This window comes from Saprolegnia parasitica (genome assembly GCF_000151545.1).
Source record: "Saprolegnia parasitica CBS 223.65 unplaced genomic scaffold supercont2.103, whole genome shotgun sequence".
NCBI classification, from domain to species: Eukaryota; Oomycota; class Saprolegniomycetes; order Saprolegniales; family Saprolegniaceae; genus Saprolegnia; species Saprolegnia parasitica.
The window spans coordinates 1-16066 of NW_012156497.1; the positions used below are offsets into that span (position 1 = coordinate 1).

At 58.6% G+C, this 16066-nt stretch overlaps 7 protein-coding genes across 7 annotated transcripts; 5 read left to right on the forward strand and 2 right to left on the reverse strand.

The window, feature by feature from the left end:
- Positions 1-2058: 2058 nt before the first annotated feature.
- On the forward strand, positions 2059-2679 carry SPRG_13548 (hypothetical protein; the record flags this gene model as incomplete). The annotated part of the gene is made up of 1 exon (XM_012352603.1): positions 2059-2679. The coding sequence occupies one exon, from the start codon at positions 2059-2061 to the stop codon at positions 2677-2679; it is 621 nt and encodes a 206-aa protein (XP_012207993.1).
- A 1300-nt stretch (positions 2680-3979) lies between these two features.
- On the forward strand, positions 3980-4574 carry SPRG_13549 (hypothetical protein; the record flags this gene model as incomplete). The annotated part of the gene is made up of 1 exon (XM_012352604.1): positions 3980-4574. Exon 1 carries the CDS (start codon positions 3990-3992, stop codon positions 4572-4574), a length of 585 nt encoding a protein of 194 aa, XP_012207994.1. The 5' UTR covers positions 3980-3989.
- Positions 4575-4890: 316 nt separating this feature from the next.
- Positions 4891-8212, forward strand: SPRG_13550 (hypothetical protein; the record flags this gene model as incomplete). Its single annotated transcript, XM_012352605.1, has 16 exons — positions 4891-5001; positions 5043-5111; positions 5156-5232; positions 5278-5840; positions 5887-5930; positions 6011-6106; positions 6163-6234; positions 6294-6359; positions 6405-6515; positions 6566-6638; positions 6686-6771; positions 6821-7148; positions 7200-7435; positions 7487-7668; positions 7701-8042; positions 8098-8212. The coding sequence occupies 16 exons, from the start codon at positions 4891-4893 to the stop codon at positions 8210-8212; spliced, it is 2571 nt and encodes an 856-aa protein (XP_012207995.1).
- A 244-nt stretch (positions 8213-8456) lies between these two features.
- On the reverse strand, positions 8457-10057 carry SPRG_13551 (hypothetical protein; the record flags this gene model as incomplete). The annotated part of the gene is made up of 2 exons (XM_012352606.1): positions 8457-9839; positions 9875-10057. 2 exons carry the CDS (start codon positions 10055-10057, stop codon positions 8457-8459), a joined length of 1566 nt encoding a protein of 521 aa, XP_012207996.1.
- A 142-nt stretch (positions 10058-10199) lies between these two features.
- On the forward strand, positions 10200-12752 carry SPRG_13552 (hypothetical protein; the record flags this gene model as incomplete). The annotated part of the gene is made up of 7 exons (XM_012352607.1): positions 10200-10331; positions 10377-10710; positions 10756-11019; positions 11067-11401; positions 11452-11480; positions 11531-12164; positions 12204-12752. 7 exons carry the CDS (start codon positions 10200-10202, stop codon positions 12741-12743), a joined length of 2268 nt encoding a protein of 755 aa, XP_012207997.1. The 3' UTR covers positions 12744-12752.
- Positions 12753-13327: 575 nt separating this feature from the next.
- Positions 13328-13837, forward strand: SPRG_13553 (hypothetical protein). The gene has a single exon (XM_012352608.1). It carries the CDS (start codon positions 13372-13374, stop codon positions 13741-13743), a length of 372 nt encoding a protein of 123 aa, XP_012207998.1. The 5' UTR covers positions 13328-13371; the 3' UTR covers positions 13744-13837.
- Positions 13838-15011: 1174 nt separating this feature from the next.
- SPRG_13554 (hypothetical protein) lies at positions 15012-15671 on the reverse strand (the record flags this gene model as incomplete). Its single annotated transcript, XM_012352609.1, has 1 exon — positions 15012-15671. One exon carries the CDS (start codon positions 15669-15671, stop codon positions 15090-15092), a length of 582 nt encoding a protein of 193 aa, XP_012207999.1. The 3' UTR covers positions 15012-15089.
- Positions 15672-16066: the final 395 nt, after the last annotated feature.

Sequence of the window (16066 nt, forward strand, 5' to 3'; positions counted from 1 at the left end):
TCTGTCCCTGGTGCCTCGGTCCTTGGACACTCTAGCATGCAGGCCCACCTTCTTCGCATCCGTTGCACTTTAGCGTTCTAGAAGAGATCTGTTTACTGGTAATTGAATAGCCCTGAGCGTACCGGAGTTGGTGTTGCGTATGTAGCTGCCATTTTTTTGGCTGTAAAGATTGGGCGTTTCCTTTTGTTGCATGCAGTCGCTAACCTGGTCGCTAACCCTTCATATATATGAACGTGTTTCGCGTTATCTTCGTTGTTACAAAGAGTTCGCATGCGTAAAGACTAGAAATCTCTTTCTTCTTCATTCGCTCACCGGGCCGTGGCTGCGCAGGCGGCGGCGCGGGGGCTCGTTTTGCTCTTTTGTAGTCGTCCGGGGGCGCTTGCGGTCGCGGGTGAGGCCCATGACGACACGCTGTGTAAAAGCCTTCCAGGCTTTGCCGTCGGCGGCAGAGCTACGCAGTTTGTTGAGGTCCTCGAGAGACGCCAGCGACTGAGGCGGCGTCAACGACTGGAGGTCGCGGTGCAGGACGATCGGGAACGTGATCTTGGAGGGGCCTAGAAAACGGGCCGCCTCGGGAGCGTGAAAGAAGCGGGCGGCAGCAAGGTTGGCAGGGACGTCTACACTCATGCGCAACACGTGGCCCAGCAGGCGCCAGCGATGGCGGGCAACGATCTCGCTCAGCGGGACGCTGTCGCAGCGGTCGTAGAGCGCGACGTCGCCGAGCTTGTTCGGGTGGAAGATACCTAGAAGGCGGCGCAGCTGCCGGCGATGGAAGCTGTCAAGACCCGCCAGACTCGTTGGCGTCAGGGTCCACGAGCCACAATTGTACAAAAGGACAGGGAGCACGTAGCACTTGTACAGCCGCACACGGTTGCCTTCCGAGATGAGGCCTCTACGCATCCAGATCTTCCACGTGTTGTTGAACGCCGTTGTCGCCAGTCGCTTCCGAGCGCGCAGATCGGCCGCGTCGTTGAGGAGGCTGCCGAGCTTCTTGGTTGTGTGCCATGCCAGAGAGACCGCGTGCGTCGGCGCGTCAACCTGCGTCGACCTGAATACCTGTGTTTCTTCCGTCTTGTCTTCATTCATCTTGAGGTCCTACCGGGCGAAGACGGACGGCGCCGCGGCTTTGATCCTGGTCATGGCAGCAGCGTCGCGGCAGAAAAAGTCCGAGCCGTCGGCGTAGGCGACCATGTTGGCGAGTAGGTTGCCTTCCTCGCCGAGCGCTAACCCTTCAATCTTCGTAACGTGTTCACTGTGACGCCGCCTATGCCACCTCATTGCACACTGGAGTGCTACACTACACATTCTTTGCACTAATATACTACGCACTAATGGCAATCAAAACGCTAGGTTTGACACACTTGTTCAAACCAAACATGTTTCGGTTCCGGCATCGGTTAGTCGGCATGTGCTGCAGATTACTGTCTCGCGAGCCGTCTCAATATATACCTGCATGCGCGAAGGTTGCAATTTACTTTCGTGGTTGTAGGCATAGATCATCGCATGCGCTTAACAAGTAAGCATATATACAGTATTTTGTCGACTAGCGTTGGCGCATGTGTTGAGTAACTTGTAGCAAAAAGGTACAGTCTGCCTGCCTGGCTTGGATCCTGTCCAGTTCGAATGACGGTCGCACGGAATGTTGGTTGATGACATGTAGCGGAATAAAATTCAGCATTTTTAAAAACAATTTGGTATGAATACGACGATCACACGGCGTGCGGCGTCGATCGACACCGTTCCTCATCCTACAACCTCATGCTCGGCCCGTTTTATGAAAGACGTACCAATATACTGTCGCTGCTTATAGCTTATTGTTACCTCAGGTGTTGAGCGTCTTGCGTCCAACCGCAATTTGGCCGCAATGGCCCTCGTCATTGACGACCAATCAGATGGGATCACTAATTTGTGGGCGAGAAACGTCTGTCTTTTGTGTCATACCCTTGCCGCACTTGTGGACTAGAGTAAAGTACTACTACGGTGAGTCACACGAGTTTGCAATGGTGACGATAGACGGCGCCGGACGGTCACATGCCAATTTTCCTCCTTCACATCATCATGAGCACGACACATTCCGCCGACACGACGTGCTTCTTTCAAGGATGCACGAGCAAGCCCATGGAGGGCTCAGTCAAGTGCCATTTCCACCGCAACCGCGGCCTTTGCCGCATCAACAACTGCCGCAACCAAGTTTACGCGCGGAGCCTCTGTGTGCGCCACGGCGGCCGCCACCCCTGTGCGCACCCCGGGTGCTCGACGAACGCGCGCCTCGGTGACTTTTGCTGCCGCCACAGCAAGTACAAGAAGCTCTGCCACCACCCCGGCTGCACCAAGGTGATCCAGATCAACAATTTGTGCATTCGCCACGGCGGAAGCAAGCACTGCCAGTACGAAGGTTGCGCGACGCCTGCGCGGTGCGGTGGCTACTGCTGGCGCCATCGCAAACACATCAAGCACTTCAAAGACAGTGCCAATGCGACGAAGGAGATCCAATCTGACGCCAACTGCAACGACACCACGCTCTGGGACCAGGGCCTCTTTGATGCGATCGCAGCCAGCGACGTGGAGAGCGCGTTGAGCTCGAGCCCTGAAGATTTGGATGCGTCGATTTTGGACGTGTTGCTACGATGTGACAGCCTAACAATTGGCTCACCCGATTCGCACGTGACGGTAGCATGAAGCAAGACGTCAGGTCTAATGAATCAGTACGTTTCATGCTTGCACCAGCTTAGTCTTGTATAGGCATAGTCTAGGGACATCTATAATGTTAATGGCGGCGTGATCGGACGCAAGATTCCATGCCGTACAGACACAGTAGAACGCACTTGGTTCGTTCCTATGGTCAGAAGTAGAGGGCGGCACCCGTGGAATTCGCACGATGTCGTTTCGCACCACGCCTGGGCGACCTCAACAAACGTTGGCAAATACAAAGGAAAAAACTGAAGTTGCGACAAGGACACGCCATTGATACGTTCGAATTGCGGCCGCAGTGTGCGCGTATGTTAAATCGTCAACCAACTTCAAAAAGTCTTGTATTTCAGGGCGTATCTCGAGTGTGAGCCCTCGCATTCGCAGGCGCGAGGCGTCACCTTGGTGTTACCTTTCGTCGAGGGCACAGCGTCAAGAACGGGTACGCTCTATTATGGAGACAGTTCGATCCCGGAAATGGACAACGCTTTCAAGTACGGTAGCCATACTGTTCACGACGATTCTGCCTTTGTACTCAAGGGTTCATTGGGATTGCGCACGCCTATATGCAGGCGTGCATCCTACTGCAGCAAAAAATGACGCAATTCGAAACGCCGCCGAGCGTTCGTCGCAATGGACGAGGCATCGCGAACGCCCAAAGCCCTTGAATTTCATCGTGTCCACTGCCAAAAACGAATGATGGTCTGTCTGGCTCTCTGAAATTCATCAGGTTGGCTCCGCGCATTTGCAAAGGCAGTATACACAAAGACCAGGCGGCGGTCTGCGGTAATTTCAAAGGAGGTGGAAAGTACCGCTGCTGCACCTGTTACGAACCGTTGTCGACCCAAGAGACGTGCATGTGCCAAAAACCCAACTTTTGCATCCGCGTCGTTTGGAGACCTCGGCGTACATACTAAAGCAAGCACGCGTGGAAATACAAGCATACTATTATACCAGCTCGATTTGTACTACAGTTGTGTAGGGCACCTGAGTTTTTCTATTCCAGCGGCACCCTTCTTGCAGCCTTTCATGCGTCGCGCGGCACCGTCTGGCTCGTGACAACTGTGGCACCGCCCATCGGATCGACGTGAGATTGCACCAATCCGCGTCCCCGATTATTAGAAAGGACGCGGGTCACGCGACTCTACGGGCTGCATCTGCTGTGGCTGTGTCCTACACCCGCAGCACGATCGCCATCACATGAGCGACCAGAGCTTTGGTTTGTCACGCGCGGCAGGAAATTTGGGCCACGCATCCCCAAGCTGGTGAGCTCAGTATCAATTTTGAGCACTTTTGACAGTATGGAGAACGCCGCCTTGTGCTACTTTCACGGCTGCACGAGCAAGCCCATGGAGGGCTCGGTCAAGTGCCACTTCCACCGCAACCGCGGCCTTTGCCGCATCAGCAACTGCCGCAACCAAGTGTACGCGCGGAGCCTCTGTGTGCGCCACGGCGGCCGCCACCCGTGTGCGCACCCCGGGTGCTCAACAAACGCGCGCCTCGGTGACTTTTGCTGCCGCCACAGCAAGCACAAGAAGCTCTGCCACCACCCTGGCTGCACCAAGGTGATCCAGATCCACAACCGTTGCATTCGCCACGGCGGGAGCAAGCATTGTCTGTACCCAGGCTGCGCGACGCCCGCGCGGGCTGGTGGTCACTGCTGGCGCCACCGCATGTACATCAAGCGCGAGAACGCGCCGACATCGCCCTCGGACAGTAGCCACCAAGGTTGTTGCAGCGACAGTGCCATGAGCGACGATGGCACGAGCTCCGAGATGGCGCTACCCCTCTCGGGCGACGACTTGGATGCATCCATCTTGGACGTGCTGCTCACATGCGGCGACATGAGTTGGAGCCATACCGACGGCGCCTCGTTCGTGCTATGACGCGTCACCCAAATACAATTATTTAGTCGACGTCGTTGCGTTCGTAAACCGTCCGTCATCCTTGTACATTGAGAAAAATCAATAAGACACTATAATAACTTCATGTAGACGTTCAGTGTGTTGTGTTACCGTGCTCGAGCCTCGTCAATGACAGCATCGTGGTCAAATTCCCAAATTGCACTTGAAGCAGCAACGTTCGCAAGTCGTTCTGGCGGCCACCGCCAACCGGTTAAAACGACCAGAACCGGTTGGATCCTGTAACGTAAAAGGCCACGAGTGCTTGTAACGAGGGATCTTTTGGCCGAGCGGGGCGGCGATGGACGGAAGGCCCGACAACATTCGGACCTTGATCCTCGAGAAGGAGAAAGAGCTCCATGACATCAACGAGTACCGGATTCGGACGCTCGAGACGATGCTCAAGGAGAAGGTACCTCTTTTGCGTGGCGAGAGGCGCCTATGCGCGGCTAGGAGGCGGCTATGGGCAGCTACAAGCAAAAGTTCCACAAGCTCCAGGAAGACTTCAAGTACAATCTCAAGGTACTTGCGCTATACGACGACACTACTGTAGCTGATGCGCGCAGCTGCTCGAGGGACGCGACGAAGAGCTGGCCATGTACGACAGCAACTTTGCGACCATGAAGATTGTGCTGCGCGATCGGTACGTCGAATCCGACCAATGCAGTCGTGCATCCACACGACGTAGCGAGAACGAAATCGGCGAGCTGCAGATTCAGCTCGCGGATGTGGCCTCGGACATGAAGGCCGAGAAGCAAAAGCACGCCGAGCAAGACGCGTTCTACACGCAAAAGCTTAAGGACGTCCGCGCCCAAGTCGAGGCCGCGCGCTGGTCGTACGACGACGCCATGCGCAAGCAAAAGGACGAGTTTGATGCGTACAAGCGACGCAACGAGCGCGAACTGCGCGAGAAGGACGAAGACATGGAGAGCCTTCGGCGAGAGATGTCGGTGACGTTCGACGAGCTCCTTCGCGCGCGCGAGACCGAAGCCAAAGCCGCGAATGACGACATCACCACCAAGCTTCGCGAGACCGAGCTCAAGGCCAAGAGCTTAGCGCGCGAGGTCGAGACGACCAAAGAGCGCAATACGGAGCTGCGGCGCAAGGTCGACGACCTCCTCTCGCAACTGCACGAATCCGAGACACAAGCCAAAGCGCTGCAGTGGGAGCTCAGCGACGTGCGTGGCTTGAAAGACGCCAAAATCGCCGAACTCGAAGCAGACAAAGTCGACCTCCAGCAAGTCAAACAAGGTATCACTCTTCGTCCTTGCCAAAACCAACTGAGATAACGTCGTAGCCCTTCTTGACGAGTACGAGGGCAAGATGGCCGAGCTTTTGCAGGTTTGTACCTGTGTGAGGAAGCGCGTCGTACGAGACGTTCATGCCTAGTCGCTGCATGCCGTGGAGAAGGCTTTTTGCAGCAGAAGGCGCAGTTCGAGGACGAAGTCCGGCGCGTGACGCAACGCAAGGACAACGAAATGAAGGAGCACAGCGTCAAGTTTGAAGCCCGCATCGAGGTACACTGAAAAAGGTGCGCGTCGCCGAGGTATAAGCAGCCTTTGTTTGTGTCTAGGCGCTCATTGGTAAACTGCGCTCGGTGGAAGAGACTTTAGAGAAGGTGCAGACGGAGCTCAAGCAGTCCAAAGTGCGATACTATACTAGTACATGGTGTCATTGCTGGGAACGCATGGGATATCTGTATAGTGGGAAGCCGACGACCAGCTTTTACAGCGGGAGCGGGAGATGGAGCGGTTGGTCTCGGACCACAAGGTAGACACTCTCTCTCACCTCGTACAGTGGGCGATGCGTGGATAGGACGCATTAGAGCAGCGCGAAACGATGCTAAAGGAGCTCAAGAACGAGCTCTGGACGGCCCAAGTCGAGCTCAAATCGTCGAAAGACGCGAGTCGGCAGTCGCTCCAGCTCGTTACGGACGCCAAGGAAAGGAACTGCACGCCAAGCAGCAAATATCGCAGCTGCACGAGCAACTGGAGGACCTGCAGCGACGTGCGACGAGCCACGACGCGTCCAACGAATCCAAGCTCCGAGGTGCAAGCACACACACGCGCTTCTGGTCGCCCCACACTCGATGGTAGACTTGGAGCAGGAATGGCAGGCCAAGTTTGACATCAAGTACCGCGAGCTTGCGGCTCTGAAAGACCGGCTCCAAGCCGAGAAGCTGGTTTGTACTCGCAAGATGGACCGCGTCGACGACCCGATGTGTCTTGTAGGCGGTGGAAGACCGGTACCGACACGCCGAGAACGAGCTCGTGCGGCTGCGCGGCGACCTCTTTGCCCAAAAAGCCGCGCTGCAGATGAACGAAGCGTTCAAGTTGCCGTCGTCGTCGGTGAAGACCGTGTCCGAGCCGGCGCTGTCGCCGTCGTGGACGGACCCGCCGCCGTCCGTCGGCAGTCTTCCGCCCGTGTCTCCGCCGCCGAGCGTTGTCGCGCCGACACCGACTAAGCCTCTCGACTCGCTCGAAGCCGAGAACGCGCGGCTCAAGAGTGTCATTCGCGCCATGACCGAGGAGGTCATCAAGCAAACCGCAGCTGTCTCCCGTACTACACATGGCGCCCTGGTGCGAAGAGGTGTTTGATGTAGATTCCTAGCCGACTCGGAGACGACCGACTTGGCGCGCCAGCTTGCACAAGCCGTCGCCGACGCCGACCGCCTCCAAGCCCGCGTGCATGAGTTGGAGCACTCTGGCTCGGCGACACTGCAAGCGCAGCTCTCGCGAGTGCAGCAAGAGCTGCTTGCGGCGCAGCAGACGCTCGACGCCAAGAACCAGCTCATCGAACGCCTCCAAAAGGAGAATGCGATGCTCCAAGCCGCGCGCCCGTCGACGGTTTATATCCTATATTGACAAGGTGTACACGTGATCGAAACCTGGGTGTAGGAGTCGAACGCAACCGCGCAGCAGCTCACGCAAGCACTCCAGGACATCCAAGTGCTCCGACACGAGCGCAACCAGCTCATGGAGCTCAGCAATCAGCTCACGGCGGATTTGCGCAAGCAGCAGCTGCAAAGCCCCGTGGACACGACAGCGCGGATCGCCGACCTCACGCAGTCGCTCGAAGAGTATCGGTTGCACAACAAGGCGCTCAAGAAAGAGCTGCGCAAGTGGCTGAAAAAGGGGAATTCACGTTCTCCGCCGCGCCGCTCGAGCCACCGCCGGCGCGCCGACGCTCCGACCCGATCGACGACGACGACGACGACGACGATGCACCGGCCGACGAAGTCGGCGACGTGCCCCAGCCACTGCCGACGCGCCGCCCATCGAGTTTGGCCAATACGCTCTTCCAACAAGCACCGAAACCCGACGCCAACTCGTCCCTCTCGGACGCGCGGCTCAAGCTCAAGCACGCCAAAGAGGTGCTGGCGCTCGCAGGAAAGAAAGTCGACGAGCCGTCGAAAGCGCGGGCGGCGTCCATGGTCGTCTCTAGCAGTCAAAAGTACAACAACTTGTCTGCCAAGAACACGACCCAACCGTCCATGTCTGCGCATTAGGGAGACACCGAGCCAGCGCTCGGCCATGCACAAGCTCAAGGAGCTCCAGTCCAAGCGCGCCGAGATGGCCGAAGAGCGTAAAAAGGTACGCAACTACAGCGTGCCAAGTAGCTAACAATCCCAGTGTAAAATGGTTTTTTCTCGGTGCTGCTCATACTACCAGCGGGCGACATTACCGAGAAAGGAAGAACCTCCTATATCTATTCCTCTGCCAGTAACGATGGCGCAGCGATGTAACCTGTCAAAGGACCTGAAATGGAAGCCTGATAACATGGCGTTGGAGGTGTCTCCAAGTGTCCATGCAAACTGCATCACGAGCGTCCGTCTGGTCTCGCACAAGTCAAGCAACAGGTCGAGGACTAGATAATACAAATGGACGCTCTGTTTAAAACTTGAACTTTTGAGGTTCTTGGGCTTTCCTTCTCGGCTTTTCGCGCGCGCTTGCGCGAGTCGTCGCCATCAATGGACGACTCGGTCGTGAGCATCCCGCTCGTCGAGCTCTCGGTGCCTCCTGGCTTGGCGCCGACGTCGTAGCCGTGCGCCGACCCGTACAGCGACGTTCCGACGGCGACTTCCTTTTGCGCGAGGACGGTATAGAGCTCTTTCGGGGCCGATGGCGTCACGTCGGGCGTTTCCGTCCCCCGCTTCCGGAGGTCGACGGCGCCGCCGGGTGTCGAGACCCCCGACATAACGCTCGAGATGCCGCTGTCCATCGTGTCTTCCAGGACCGCCGCCATGGGCTCGCCCACGATCGCGTCCGCGTAGACTTGGTCTTCTTCGTGCTGCTCGTCCTCTTCTTCTTCTTCTTCGTCGTCGACCTCGGTGACCGGGTCCAATTGGCCCCAGCGCTCCTTGCTCACGGGAAGGACCTCTTCGACGGGCTCGGATGTCTTCGCCGCCGCCTTGTTGAAGACATCGCCGTACAGAGGGTTCCCGAGCTCATCGACGGGCGGCTTGCCCCAGCCACCAGGATGGTACCCAAAGCTGGCACCGTCCGGGATTGGTGCGTTGAGACCCGGGATCTTGAGATGCGGGTACGCCGGCGGTGGGCCGTAGCGCTGGATGTTGAGCAGCCACGGCGGTGGGACGCCATCGACCATACCGAGCGCACGCTTGAGGTCGTCCGAGAGAAGCCCCGGCGTCTTGCGCTTGAGCTTGACTTCAAACTCCTTGCCTTCGTAGTAGAGATCGCCGAGCGACGAGAGCGGTGGCTTGGTCTGGTATCGGAAGAACGCGTCGTGCAGCACTTGGTAGTCAATGTCGATGCGGCCCATCTTGGGCTGCATGCGCTCGCGCATCTTGGCCGACCCCTTCTTCTTCAGCTCGTCGTCGAGGAGCGCGCCGCGCACTTCCGAGATACCCGTGTTGGCGATGAAGTCGGGCAGAATGAACGGGACCTTTTCAATACCGCGCTTGCCCTGGAGGTACTTGCGCTTGTGGCACCAATGGCGGGGCACGGGCACCGTGTTGCGGTACGCCTTCAAGTAGCAGAGGAACTGCGGGTCCGACGACGTCACGTCGTGGGCCTCGACCACGTCCGGGCACGCCACGAGCTGCTTGAGCAGCGAGATGCTAATCTGCTTGGCCTTCTTGCGCGCCTTGCGCCCGAGCTGCATTGGCTCGTCAAAGGCCTCGACCTCGTTCGCCGCATTGTCCTCAGCCTCGGGCGCCACCTCGTCGACCGCGCTCTTGTCGCCGCAGAGCTCTTCCGGCTTGAGAAACTTTTCAAAGACGCGCGAGAACTCTTCAAACGCCGGTCGGACGTCGGCAACGCGACCTCGGCGCTCACATACTCGACCGTCACCTCCGGCGCCGGCGCCGGCTCGTCCGTGGCCTCCTTCAGGAGCTCTAGCTGGCGCTCGGCCTCTTGACGCAGACCGTCATCTTGCTTCTTCTCCTTCTTCTTCATGCGCCGGCGCGCATTCTTGGAGAGCGGCTGGGCGGCGACCTCGGAGCTCATGGACCCTGTGGCTCGTAGCTAATTCGGCTTTAAAGCGGTTTTTTCTCAAACTTAATATCACCCAACGTGCAATATCACATGTGAGAGGTTTCGAAGCCGAACGCTAAACGCACCCAACTTGGCTTGGCGAGCTGCTTCTAGCATGCGCAGGGCCATCGTCGTCGTGCTGCATGCAGCGCTTGTCGCCGCGCTCTTGCCGCGACCAGAGCACGATATCGTTGATGCAATGAAGGGCCTTATCGCCCGGCGGCTCGGCCAAACGTACGTCGACCAGGTCGGCCTATCTCGCGCCCTCGCTGGGCCCTACATGCTCGTGTAGTTTGTGCTCGAGGCGCTGCCGGTCGACGCGTCGTCGGGGCTCGACATAGCGCACGTCGATGCGACACCAGGTCGAGTGCACCTGCGCGCATCCAGTGCGACGGCCATGGGCTATGGCTTGCACGCGTACCTCAAGGCCGCGGCCCAGACGCAAACGAATTGGGAAGACGACCCGCTCGTGCTTCCGCCGACGCTGCCGGCGCTGACAACGCCACTGCGCCTTGGGCGGCAAGCCGCATACACGTACTATGAGAACGTGTGCACGTTCAGCTACTCGCAGTGGAGCTGGTCGTGGGCCAAGTGGGAGCGCCACATCGACTGGATGGTGCTCAACGGTACTGCGCCATACTACAATGCTTACGTATAGTGTTTTTATCTAGGTATCAACGTCCCATTGGCATTCACGGGCCAAGAAAAGGTGTGGGCGACGACCTTTCGCGCGTTCAACGTCAGCGCGTCGGGCCTCGACGCCTTCTTTGCGGGCGCGAGCTTCCTCGCGTGGGGCCGCATGGGCAACATCCAAGGCAGCTGGGTGCGCGGGCCGCTGCCATCGTCGTTCATTGAGCAGCAGTTTGAGCTCCAGACAAAGATCCTTGCTCGCATGCGCGCGTTCGGCATGACGCCGGCCCTGCCTGCCTTTGGCGGTGCGTCCTTGCTTCGTCGTATCAAGAATGTATCAAGAGGATGCTAGGACACGTCCCTGCCGAGATGGTATCCTTATACCCGAACGCCAAGTTTGTGCAATCGCCGCCTTGGGTTGGGTTTTCCCCGCCGTTCACATCGGTCATGATGCTCGACCCCACGGACCCGCTCTTTCTCGAGATCGGCTCGGCGTTCGTGCGGCACCAAGCCGCCCTCCTCAACTACTCTGCGGTGCTCTATCAAACCGACACGTACAACGAGATGGACCCGACCTCGAGCGCACCCGCCTACCTCGCTGCGTCGTCGTCGGCAGTCCTACGCAGCATGCGCGCCGTGCACCCGTCTGCCGTGTGGCTCATGCAAGGCTGGCTTTTTCGTTTTCGCGTTTCTGGACCACGGCGCGCGTCCGCGACTACATCTCGCACCTGCCACAGGACGGTCTCATCGTGCTCGATTTGTACAGGTTTGGTTCTCTCGTTGTGTGCATCAATTCGGAGATGATGGCATATGTAGCGAGGTCAAGCCCATGTGGCAAGCGACCGACAACTACTTCGGCAAGTATTGGATCTACTGCGTCCTGCACAACTTTGGCGGCAGCCTCGGGATGCGCGGCGACCTCCCGACGGTCGCGTCCGACCTTGTTGCAGCGCGGGCGATGAGCGCCGGCACGCTGCTGGGCCTCGGGCTGACGATGGAGGGTATCTTCCAAAACTACATCGTGTACGACCTCGCGCTTCAAATGCCGTGGCAAACCGCCGCGATCGACGTTCCGACGTACGTCGATGGCTTCATCCGAGCGCGGTACCACGCCCCAACAAACGATGCGCTCGACGCGTGGCAGCGGCTCGCGGCGACCGTCTATAGTGTTTCCAAAGGCTTTGGCGGCGTCACCAAGTGCATTGTGAGTCTCCGGCCACGCTGGGGGCTTCTCCAGACCCGGTTCATGCCCACGGCGCTGACCCACGACGCGGACGACGTTTTGTTTGCGTGGCGGCGTCTCTTGGCGGCTGCGCCAGCGATGGCGTCGCACCTGAGCTTCACGCGGGACCTCGTCGACGTGACGCGACAAGTGCTCAGCGACGGCTTGGCGGCCGACCTGGCGGCGCTCGAGGCGCTGTTTCACGCGCAGGTCGCGCCAATTGAAGAGGTAGTCCTTTGCACCTTGTCGCTTCTGCCGAGTGCGTAGCTCAATGCCGTGATGCGCCGCATGCAAGACTCGATGGAGATGCTCGAGCGCATCCTCAACACGAATCGCCACTTCATGCTCGGTCCGTGGCTAGCCGACGCACGGGCGCTCAGCGATGCGGACGACGAGATGGCTAATTACTTCGAGTACGAAGCCAAAAACCAAGTGACGCGATGGGGCGACGCCAACGGCAACGCGCTCTCGGATTACGCCGGCAAGGACTGGGGCGGTCTCATATCGACGTACTACCTTCCGCGCTGGCGCATCTGGTGGCGCCACGTCCGCCATGCGTACGTGGCACGCTCAGCGGTCGACTCGGCCGCGGTGCATGCGGCGCTCGAGGCGTTCGAGCTCGCTTGGCAGCTCGAGCGTTCGGATTTGCCCATCGATCCCGTCGAAGATACCGTCCGCGTTGCGATGGCCATCGCCAAAACGCTGCTGCTCGACGAGAACGTGGGCGCAGAGCTTGCGATAGACGCGTCATCGAGCCTTCGCGATCACGTGCTTGCGCGCGCTTGCCTCCTCGACTGCCTCTGGTAACAGTATCGCTAGGAAAGAAATGTGAATGGCTGCTGCGTTGACGCATTGTCTTTTCAACACGTATGGACGCTAGACCGTTGGACAGTTGTGTCGCACGGTGGCGTCGACGGTGTCGTCTATTGCGAAACGAGATGACGACGCCCCGGACGCAGCTCGATGGTCGAGGGAGCGCAGCCTTCGCGATGACCCATTCGGATGCCCTGCAATTCTACTGGAAGCGACCATCATCGTCGCGTTGTGGGCTGTCGCCTTCGATGCGCTCCATGCCATTCCTGCGCCGTCCTACGTCTCGGGCCTTGTGGACAGGACAGTCATGCGTCCGCTTCGGTTCGCGGCTTCGTTGAAGCTCGCTGGTCGCAGCGTGGATATTGCCTGCGGCAGACGACGAGCTATTCGACGGGGCTATGCTGCAAGGACACGACGAGCTGCGCTTCAGTCCGCGCGCGGATCGGCGTGGCCGTGCCACCTGGCCCCAATTGACCAATCCGACGCCGCCAAATTGCAAACCAGCATCGGATTGGATCGATTTACAGGCGTGTCACAAAGCGACCATCATTGTCGAACCTGACACGAGCTTGGCACATGTCAGTTGCCAATTGCCTCGACGACGACGACGACAAGATCCATCATGCAGTGGTTTACCAAGAAGCGCGTCGAGCCGCCGTGCCATTGCCGCCAAGTGCTCTCGTCGATGACGTCATCGCCCGACGCGTGCATCCCGATCACGCACAAGTGGATCGACCGCCAGAAGAAGCAGAAGCACAGCGCGGTCGTCGGCGGGCGCAAGGTGCCGTTCTGTCCCGAGGACATTGGCTTTTGGAAGCTTGATCGGCACGAGACTCACGACGTGCTCTGCCCGATCGACGAAGACGACTGCGTGCGCTGCGACGGCTGCGAAGAAGCCATGTTTTTTAGCCTCCGCGCCAAGCGCGTCTGCGTTGCGCTCACTCGCGTGCGCCGGCACAAGAAGGTCGCGCCAGAGACCGCGCTCGTCGCATGAACACGCGGCGTGAATGAGCGCCCGTTCGAACTATTTATCTGCAGGATTCATGCTTGCCATCGTAACGTTAGTAGAAAAACCAGTGTCCTCATCCTCTCCGTCTCCACGGGCAGCACTCGTCCAGCGACCGACTTTCGACCGTGCGATCTTGGTGCTGTGGGTGTAGTTGCGAGCAGGCGGTTACTTGGGCTTGTAGGGCGTCGAATCTTTGATGCGAAGAAGTGGGGTACATGCTCGATCCCTGTACTGTGATGATGCTGAGCGTGAAGATCTCGCGACGGCGGTAGTAGGATCACGGTGGCAGCTTCGCAGCGATCTCCGAGCGCCTCGGGTTCAATACCAGCGGATCACATGGTCGTCGCTGCAGCACATCCGTGTTGCAACTTGGGTGTAGCAGCATGACGACATGATCTCTGCAGAGGCCTGCAATGCACGATCGTGCCAATAGGTTGAAATATCAACGGCAAGCTTGTTGTTGTTGAACTGAGTTATATTACATGCAACTATAAAGATATGGTGGACTTCCTAATGCGCTCGTGAGGCTTGGCTGGTGCTTCAGCGAGGAGCTGGCCGGTGCTTCAGCGAGGAGCTCAACGGCAATCTTGTGGTTTGCGCTATCGAACAGAGACATTGGTATCTTTGCCACTGGCAATCGACTGCGCGAGTCGCACGGCTACCGCTCTCTTCTCAGTCGATATTCTCCGACGACGACACTCGGTAGCGTGCTCACGTGGCACGACTCTGTGTCGCTCTGGCTTGCGCGCAATGCAATGTACTAGTACGCGTCATCGCCATCTCGCCAGCGTCGGGATCCTCAAGCGTTGCGACGTCGTCTCTCATTTGCTCATTCTACATGCACCCCATGGCACGCATTTCAGCCAAATACGCCAGGAAAAGCAAGGACGCGCGCGGTCCCGCTAGCATCACACGCCACGACGCGGTGGTTCGTGAGGATGGTCGAGCAGAGCTCCTGCGTTGCGCGAATCTGGTGCTTCTGGGACCATCACGCACCGTGGTACCGAGTCGGATCCGTACCCGCCTCAGTGTCGATAGCGATGACGCAGCCTCACGTGTCGCAGGATCCAAGATTGCTTCTGTGGCGTCGGCAGAGATTCTCTTCTCCCATGGCTGCACCTGGATGGATGTCTTGACGCAACAGATCTCCGAGGCACTTGGGATCTACAGCCATTCACGCAGCATACTACCTGGACCGTCCACGTGCAGCAGGCCGGTGCAGAGCCACTCCTTTCCTCCCAAGAGACTTCCGATGTCTTGTTGCACGCCACTTTGTTGAGTTTAATTAAGGGTTTCTATCGTTTCTACTATCCAAGGCCAATGCGATCGCTTTAGAGCTGGACCGCAATGCCAACGCTGTCCGACTGCAAGAGCAAGTCGAAGTACGAGTCAAGCGCGGCGTCGTCGAGGATTTCGTTCTCATAGTCGTCGGCTAACAGCAGCGCGAGCGGGTCGAGCTCGACGGCCGTCGAGCTGCTGCTCACGACGCTGCTCGTTTCGTCCGTGTCGTCCTGCGACGACGACGACTGCACGCGGTGGCGCCAGCAGTAGCCACCGGTCCGCGCGTGGGTCTCGCAGCCTTGCATGCGGCAGCGGCGGCCGCCACCGTGGCGAATGCACTTGCCGCCCGTGTGGCGCACGTTGGGGCACCCTGGCGACGTGCAGAGCTTGCGGTTGGGCTTGGGGCCGTGGCGGCAGCAGAACGAACCAACGCGCGCGCTGGACGAGCAGCCGGGCGACGAGCAAGGCTTGCGGCCGCCGTGGCCGACGCAGAGCATGCGCGCGTACACCTGGTTGCGGCAGCCCGCAAAGGAGCAGACGTTGCGGTTCTTGTGGAAGAAGCACTTGGTCGATTGCGGGAGGCTCGGGACATCGCAGCCCTCAAAGATGCATTGGGTCTCGTTGCGTGTCATTCTGGTGGTCAAGGCGCAAATTCAAAAGTGAGCTCTCAATGGAAAAAGTAGCGCGCCATCTGAGTTTCGATGCGTGTACGTAGGCCATAGTAAACGGCGTGACGCAGCCAGTATATGCACAAGACAAGCAGTTCATTGGTGCCCACCGGCTGTGACTTCGTGATTAGAGAAAACCAGCTGCGACGGCGTCCGTATCGTAGATCTCCAAAGCACCAATGACTTGGTTTTTGGCTCCATAGCGCACCAGATGGCGCGGGGGGGCCTATAAGCCGTGGTACGTCAAGGAACTCACCACGACGTCGCACTCAAGAGTAGCAACCGTCCTGGGCCTGAAGCGACGAAGTCACTCCATGCGTCACTCGTCGTCGCTCGACCTCGCGGCGGTGGCACGACGG

What these genes read in the sequence shown, in the direction of transcription:
- SPRG_13553 (XM_012352608.1), top strand. Translation starts at nt 13,372, where the DNA reads ATGCAGTGGTTTACCAAGAAGCGCGTCGAGCCGCCGTGCCATTGCCGC.